The sequence below is a fragment of the Pygoscelis adeliae genome, unplaced genomic scaffold (genome assembly GCF_000699105.1).
Source record: "Pygoscelis adeliae isolate BGI_AS28 unplaced genomic scaffold, ASM69910v1 Scaffold172, whole genome shotgun sequence".
Taxonomy (NCBI): domain Eukaryota; kingdom Metazoa; phylum Chordata; class Aves; order Sphenisciformes; family Spheniscidae; genus Pygoscelis; species Pygoscelis adeliae.
Genome location: NW_008824338.1, coordinates 4426571 through 4434804, shown reverse-complemented (window position 1 = coordinate 4434804; position 8234 = coordinate 4426571). Strand labels below are relative to the sequence as shown.

Genomic DNA, 8234 nt, shown 5'->3' with positions numbered 1-8234 from the left:
AATCAGAGAGACGTAAAACAGGTTGAGCTCTGCAAACTCAGCCTAGAAACGTTCTCATTACTTACAACACAGAGATGAATCATCACCACGGCAGATTTCAGTTCTTGTAAGGATTGCTTTGCAAGGCTGGAGCTAGAACTGCAGGGTTTGTGTTTCTTTCCCTTGGTGGTATGAAGGATAACAGAGCAAAATATGCCTGTTACATTTTCTTTCCCCCACTGCCTGTTTCTTTTGAATTAAAACTATCCTTCCTAAAATTGCTGCGCAATTCACTGGACTGGCTGATGTGTTAAAATGGTCAGTCAGCAAGAACCTGTAGATAATTGTTGGTGTCTGCGAGCTGGCAGTAAACATTTGTTTTTCTTTCCAGTGCTAGTTGTGTATTTAGCTTCAAGCCAGGAGGAGAAATTGGAGAAGTATGTTCTTATTGATTAGACCAGGAGAAGTACTTCTGAACTCTCTGGGGTTCCTTCCAGAAAAGGTCACCCAAAGAGAGAGACTCAGTAGTTCATGTGGTTTGGGGGGTACCGGATCAAGAAAAACATGAGAACGTCATTGTGAATGTTTTCCCATGTTTTGAACCACATACACCAGAAACACAGAAATTTGTATTTGTCATGGGGGAAGCAGACTTCACATGCTATTTTCAAGGCACGGCAGCCTCTTTTTTGAAGGCACCGTTTGGAGCATGAAACATGGCAGGCTAAGGAAAGGCTAGATTGGGTCGTTCAAAGTTTTGGCTCAACTTACTGCTGAGCAATGAAGTTAATTTCCGTATGTGTGAAGCACAGACAGTGTTTACACTTGTGCAAACTGGAAAGCGCAAGAGGGAGTAAAATCAGGAAGGCAGGAAACTGGAGGCAGTCTTAGTCCTGGATCTCTAATGAAGTCCATCAGCTTCCCTATGGCTGCAGTCAGCAATAGGATGTTCAGGATGTGTTTAGACGGTGCAATACAAGAGATGGTCATGCTACCTCTAAACTGAGTTAGCTTTAATAGCAGAATAATAAAGCTGTGTTATTATTGTATACTGTCTCAGCTAATTACTGTGCTCATAAGCTACAGTGAGCTCTGTACTGGCATGGGTGGGCTCTTTCTGGTCTCTAAATTAGCTCAGGGGACTTCTCACAGGGGTTTTAGAAGGAAGGCGCTTATTTTCATTTTCCAGTAGTCACATATTACTGCATTCACTGTGGGTACTCTGCACTCTCACGAATCATTGCTGATTGACCTACAAAACACTGTAAATAGAATCTCTGTCCTTGCTCTGCTTGAGATAGGCATGAAAACATGGGTTCCTTTTGCCTATTTGGGGTAGCAAGGCTTTGTTTTAAGACAAAATTGCTCAGAAAATTGCCAGCTAGAAGGAGTTTTCAAGAGTGGATGGTGTGTAGCTTCCTACAAACCCTTTCATAGTGTTCATTGGCATTCTTTCAGCTGACAGAGGAGCTGAAAAGGGGAGAAATAAGACTGGCACGCAAGTGTTACAGGATCCTGCTGGTATTCAAGGACACTCTGCGTAAACACACATTTCTTTTCTAACAAGCGCATTTTAACTCTTAAACAGCCAAAACATCACTGCCATTTTTGGGGGCTGAGAAAACAGATCTCACAAATTGCTGAATATTTTCACAGACTCAGCTTGATGTCCTGTAACCTGCTGCTCCCTCTGTTTCTATTTTTTATTTGATGGCAGATGGATTAGATCCTTTCAGCTTTCAGCTGCCCTCTCTCTAGAGTCAAGTGGACTTTGAGTTGGTGTTGCACCTATGATGGTTCTTTGGCCTGGAGTTCACATTTTTAAGAAAAAGCTTTGCAGTTAGAACAATTTGTTTATGCTTTTGCTTTATGTTAAAGCAAAAAACCCCCACAACATTGGAAGATAAGAAAATATTTGGGACCAGATTAGTCACTTGCTTGTCAGTGTTTTCTGACCAATTTAATCCTTCTAATTCTGGCATTTTTAAGGAATTGTAAGTCTTACTTCTATTAGTAAAAACACTAAGCTACTCTAGTGATCCTGGCTGGCACAAGGAAAAATAAACATCTTAGATGTAGAAAGAGTTGCAATTATTCCTACCTTTTACGCTAGAAAGGTAAGGTGTTTGCACACTGTGGTCTTAGACTACTGATAACTGCTACTTTTGATAAAGGATAGATGAAGTCAAGGTACTGTTCCTGAGAAAAACCCCGTAGTGACTCTTCCATGCAATCCTATTGCCTTACTTGGAGCTGTGTGTTGGTTTTCTTCCAACATTGAGTTAATTTTTTTTCTTTTTTGTAGAAGTGAGAGTCACAAAATTGGCTGTTAGGTGATTAAGCAATGCCTCCTAAAGATGTAAGCATCGTGCAACAAGCATGTCTCTTCTTGCCGTATAGCCAATGCCCGGCGGGCTGGGTGTGCACCCAATCTACTTTCATACAGTCACAGCATTTGTAACACTACTTCAGGAAAAACACCTGGGCGAGCCCGGCGGAGGAGGGAGACGGTGGCATGGGCAAGGTGACACCGCACACGGCTCTGGCCACCAGGCACCACCCCCTGAGCCCCCAGCCCAGGCGATGCTCCCACCCCGGGGGACGGTGCTCTGCCATCAGCTGCTCTTGGGAAGCAAGGCTGAGCTTTGGCAGACCGTCTGCTGCCCACAGCAGTGGTGGTGGCAGCGGGTGACACGACTCCCCCAGGTCTCATGGTGCCTCAGCACTTCCTGGGTGGGCAGCTGCACTCTGAGTCTGCTCTGGAAAAGGACACCCCTTTGCCCAGGAGTTTTGCACCTAACCACAACCAGTTGTGCACCTAACAAAAAACAGCACTTCTAGATGTCCTTGTCATTTTACCCTTCTGCCAGAAGTTACTGTATCCAAGAGCAGTGAGGTCACCGCTGCTGAGCAACTTCTCTTATGGCCAGGTGCTCCTTTTTTTTGCTGTTTTAGAGGGGTGGCAGAGAGGCTGGGAGCAGGAGCATCCTCAACAGGGTAAATAGAGCTGTGGCAGTACGAGAAATTCCTCTTCCTGGCTGTTTCCTTTGATACTCTGCCTGAGGTGCTGCCCTCCCCCCTCCACCTCCACATTGCATACTCTACCTCCGAGCCTCCTGTAAACTCCTCGAGAGAAGAGTTTGGGCTAAAATACTGTGCTAGAAAATGAGATGTAGGCACATTTTGCTGTCCCTTTCAGTCTTCTCAGGCAGCTGCCTGTTCACAGGAAAAATAATACCATTGAAAAGCCCTGTAAGCAGACAAAAACTTTTTGGCATAAAGAAGAAAAAGGACATGACATAAAACTGAAAATGGCAGGGAGCAGGGATCATAAAGCAGGGGGGGATGGTGAAAAGCAAACAAAAAGGGCAATGGGTTTTGATAGGCTGATGGGAAGAAAAGTAGAGATGGAAAATCCTGATCCATTTTTCTAGTCTAATAGCAGAGGTGGTGTGGGGCCTGGGGGGAAGAGAAGTTGGGCACTAAGGTGTCACTCACCCGGGACAGGACGGTGGCTTTCATGCCTACCAGACCCTGGCCAGGGGGAAGGTAGGACACTTTGCATTTTATTACTTGCACGCTCGAAGCAAACAAATTGGCAGGTTACTGGGTGTCAAAAATCTTAACTTACTCAGTTCCAGAGGAAACTTTTACTGAACAACGCGCACTGTGTTTAAGGTGAGCTGTAATTATCGTCAGGATTGTTTGGGCTGTGATAATTTTTCAGCACTGCTGCTGTATATATTTGGTTAGAAGCCGACACCTTACAAAGGCATAGCATAGGCGAGGGGGTGAAGTCGGTAGATGCCCAGCAGACTTTAACTGCCTACTCCATCTACACAGACAATTTAAAAAGTGTCAAAGTGGGCTTTTTACATTCAGAAGAGGAGACACTTTGATCTCTTTGAGCAGTAGTTGCCCCTCAAGACTTAAAATATTGAATAAATATTTTTCCAGTTGTTATGCCAACACAATATGCTTTGCTCTGACATGTTATAACATAAAGTTATATAATTTGAAAATTAAAGTATTAATATCCTGAACAAGCTTTTCAAAATGAAACAGCTCTGACTTTGGATCAAAAGCAGAGGTCAAATTTGCATACGTCAAATTTCGCTACAAAACAGCTTCCAAATTTTTAGCTCCATTTAGGACACAGAGCTAAGCAAAGGCTGAAAAGGCAGAAGCAACTGAATTTTGACATTTGTGGACTATTGCCATACCTTTAAATTTGCTTGCCAGAGCAGCAGTGCTTGTACAAACACTGTTTTTTAAAGGAAGGATTTAATTAGTTTCAGGGACAGTGTAATTCTCCTAGTTCATGCAAAATGCTGCTGTTTTTATGGCATCTGCTGAGGTAATGACATTTGTTATTGAAGGAGAGTGTCCATTCTTACATCTTTACAGTCATTTTTATCTCAATTCTTAATTGTTAAATCTAAAGAGGAAGCTTGCATGCATTCTGTATGAGAGGTCAAAGCTGGCGTTTTTATGCATTCTGCACTTAGTGAATTATTTCATGTGGAACTAAAATGTTCACCTATGAGAGGAGAGAAAGCTCCCATGCTTTCCTTCTTGGGAGCTGACCTTCTTTTCACATTTGTTTAAAATCAGCCTTTCATTATAAACCAGAGAAAAACACTGCAAGGGACTTTTTTGCTCCTTTCTAATGTATCTTCCTTCTGATTTCAGCTTGGGGAAGAGCTGCTGCTGCCACATACCTGGTCGGCTTTATACTGCTAGTCATCTGTTTTGCTCTGGCCATCATAGCATTTGCCATTGACACACTTCGGTTCAACTTCATACGCGGGATTGGAGGCTTGCTTTTTGTCGCTGGTAAGGCAGTATATGAAGTCAAGTTTAGCTGGTGCAGGTATAGCCATACTAGAACTGGTATTTCCCTCAGCTGATTCTATACTCAAGTCTTTGCCTGTGTGCACTTGAGCTCTGTGTGAAAAATAATACAAAGTCTGTCACGGCAGTGGATTGATTTTCAAATCCTCCAAAACATGGGTGGGTTTAGCTACAGGTATTATGGAGGCAGGCAACGTGACGGGTGTTAGCTTAAACATTTTTTGGTTTCTCCTGTTTCTTCAGCTGTGTTCTCCATCATGGGCCTGGTCATTTATCCAGTAAAGTTCTCGACTGAAATTGAAATGACGGGAATCAATATGTTCAGCTGGGCCTACGGCTTTGGCTGGACCACCGCCATTATGGAAATATGCTTGGGATTCTTCTTCTGCTGCCTTCCTAACTATGAAGATCAGATCTTGGGTAATGTGAAGCCCACATATTTTTACTCTTCCCCGTAAGCACCAGTAAAAATACGTTCTTATTCCAGCGATATCTGACAGACCAGCTACATTTTCCAGAGTATTGTCATCGGATGTTAGTAGAAAAGGCTGGAAACTTTTCAGATGCGTGTAGAAAAACGATACTGGCATTCTGCAATAAAGTTATCATCTACTCTATTTTGGACCTTCATATCTGATGTGGGTTGGTTCGATAAAGTCTAAACATTAAAACCCCTTGTGTTTCCTCATTCATTCCCATGAGTGGGGTGTATGTGGATTCCATTGCATCTTAAATGCATTCATATTTCTAATTCAATTCAGAAAGGCTTTTTAAACTGCCAATAAACAAAACAATATATATCATCTTTCTGAAGGAAAGCAGCTCACAAAAATCCCATTTTGTATGTATCATCTTTAACCTGAAGATTTTGCACATTTTTCAAGAAGCCAAATACCTTTATCCACTGACTGCCAAAGTAGTAAATTAGTCAGCCAGCACTTCATAGCTTCGCTTCCATTTTTCATTCATTCACTTAAGCCATAGGGACAGGGTAAGAAAAGGATGAGAGAAAGCCCCCTACCAAAGCCAGCATCTTGACTTTTACCCATCCACTTGGAATGTAGTTATTCATTTCTAAATATTTGTAAGAGTAAGCAGGGACCATCAGTAAACCCTTAAAAATCCTGGCATGCTGTTGCTGGGGCCAGCGTAGAGCGGGCAGAGGCAGAGGGGATTTCAAGCCACCCCTGCAACCTACAGACCTGGTTTGAAGAGCCTCCTGGTGTGGCTTTCTTCATGGGCGTCTGCCTCTTTCATGCGCTGTATCAAAATCTATGGCTTTAAAAAGCTCTGTTATACTGGTCCAGCTCTTTTATCCAGCGTAGAAAGGTCAGGAAGGACTTAAGCAGAGGTATGATTCCCCTACACGTCAGGAGTTGAGCTGGAGCAGTGTGAGTGTAGGTATCAAGCATTTGTTAAAAGGCCCCTTTTTATTGGTTTGCTGTTCATAAGTATTTTAAAAGTGGAAAGTGTATACTGTCCTACGTAACTGTAAAATGCATAAACACCCCTTACCAACTCATACTAAGGCTCTCATAGGGAAAATCACATCATAAAACACCTTTCAGTGTCTTATACTCCACAGTGCTGCAAGCCTCAATATATTGCAAGCAATGAAGAATACTCAAGACTCTGCTGGTTTCTGCCTTGTTAATCCTAACTGTATAATGTTCCATTTCTTCTCTTAAGTGAAAAAATGGATAATTTTGCTATGTGGAAAAAGAAGTCTCATCGAAATCCTTAGCTACAGAGGATTATTAGCTTGTAACACATCTGCAATTTTGTAACTATGTGTACTTTATGAAAAGTGCCCTGCCAAATGTTCTTTACTGCAAAGAATGAGAGGTAGAAAAATTTTTTTAGTAAAACCTCTGGGTAGCTAAAATTAATAAAGGCACAGGACTTCACCTGTTTTTTTGAAGCAGTTAACTCCATTCACTTTTATGGAGTGTCCTCTAACTTTGATCAATAAACGTGAGAGATGTATCAGACCAATGGGAAGAGTATATGCAACAGGGAATATTTAGACAAGAACTTGCAAATACATTAAGAAGATGTTTCCTAATTGGAAGGAAATTAAAATGAAATAGAGTTGAGAAAGCAGTTTGTATGAAATGTCTTGCAATTCTTTGTGTAATATTATCTGTTCAGGAAAAAAATTACCATAAATCTTTTCATTATGCTTATTATACCTAATAAATGATGGTATCTATGTATTGTTTCAAAAATGAGTCTTAGCTTTTGTTCTTTACCAAGAGTGGGGAAGTGCGGAAGCCCCCAAAGCCTCCTCTTCTCAGGCACCACCTTGGAGCACCTGGGTATGCTGGCTGGATTTTGAGAGAGGAGAGTAACTTACAAATCTAGCATCACAACAGCTTGTATTATTCTTTGGTCCTATTCCGGCTGTCTCCTGAGGCCTTGTTCACAAGCACATGAGAGTAGTGGACTTGCTCTGTTTGCTTATGGGCTATGTGGTGTCAAGTAACTATATGGAAGATTCTGTGCTATAGTGTGCTACAGCTCATTTTGGCATGGAGGATAACGCACTTGTGTTCACCGAATAGGAAGCCAGTGTGGTCCCGCACGATGTTTTTGCTCCAACAGATGTGGCAATCCCCTGAGGAAGCTAAAGGGAACTTGAGCAACCACTGATAGTATTTACAGTTTCTTTAACATTAGCTGGACACTTACCCAACATCTGGAGGTGGGGAAAGGTGCACAAAACAAGGTTTAGGAGTGTGACTCTAACTTTGATGAGAGAACAGAGCATAATTAAAGAGCAAAGAAAATCTCCAGTGATCATCCCCCCTCCTCCCTCCTCTCCCTTGCTGCTCTCAGCAGCTTCACCACCTCCTCTCTCTCCTTCTCTTCCTCTTCCTCCTTCTCCTCCCTAAGGGTGACAGAGCAGTGTCAGGGCTGGTGGCTGTGGCTCTGTGGGACGCAGCCCCAGTCCCCATTCCCCACTGCCACTTCCCCTTCCTGGGAGAGAGGAGGAGTGAAGCACCTTTGCTGATCCCAGCGCAGCAGCAGGGACCCTAGCCTGGCTCCCTGCCCCAGGCCCCCAGAGGGAAAGGCTTTCTCTAAAAAAATGGAGGGGGTTGGGTGGGCATCCAACAAGCAGAAGCATCACAGGGGCTAGAGCTCAAGTGCCTGCCTTTAGGTTAGTTTGCTTCCAGTCATGCAAGGCCAGTTCACCACAGATCCCTAGAAAAACACATCCTAAAACCTGCGTCAGAAAAACAGTGAGAAAAAGTATAAAACTGTTGTACAGATCCCAGTGCTGTTTTCTGTGACTGCTGCGACAGGGGAGCACGGCAAAAACAGCATGCAAAACGCAGTCGGTTCTGATGGAAAAGGAAGCTGAATCCAGAAGCCGAGGATGTGCCTCAACTAGATTATTA

General features: G+C 43.0%; 1 protein-coding gene across 1 annotated transcript in view; it reads left to right on the top strand.

Moving 5' to 3' along the window:
* Positions 1-5455, top strand: part of LOC103912710 (p53 apoptosis effector related to PMP-22-like) — a 14842-nt gene extending 9387 nt beyond the window's left edge. The window contains exons 2-3 of the mRNA XM_009319092.1: positions 4672-4815; positions 5077-5455. Of these exons, the coding sequence (XP_009317367.1) occupies positions 4672-4815; positions 5077-5291 (359 nt within the window). The 3' untranslated portion in view covers positions 5292-5455. The remainder of the gene's footprint in view (positions 1-4671; positions 4816-5076) is intronic.
* The last annotated feature ends 2779 nt before the right edge of the window (positions 5456-8234 follow it).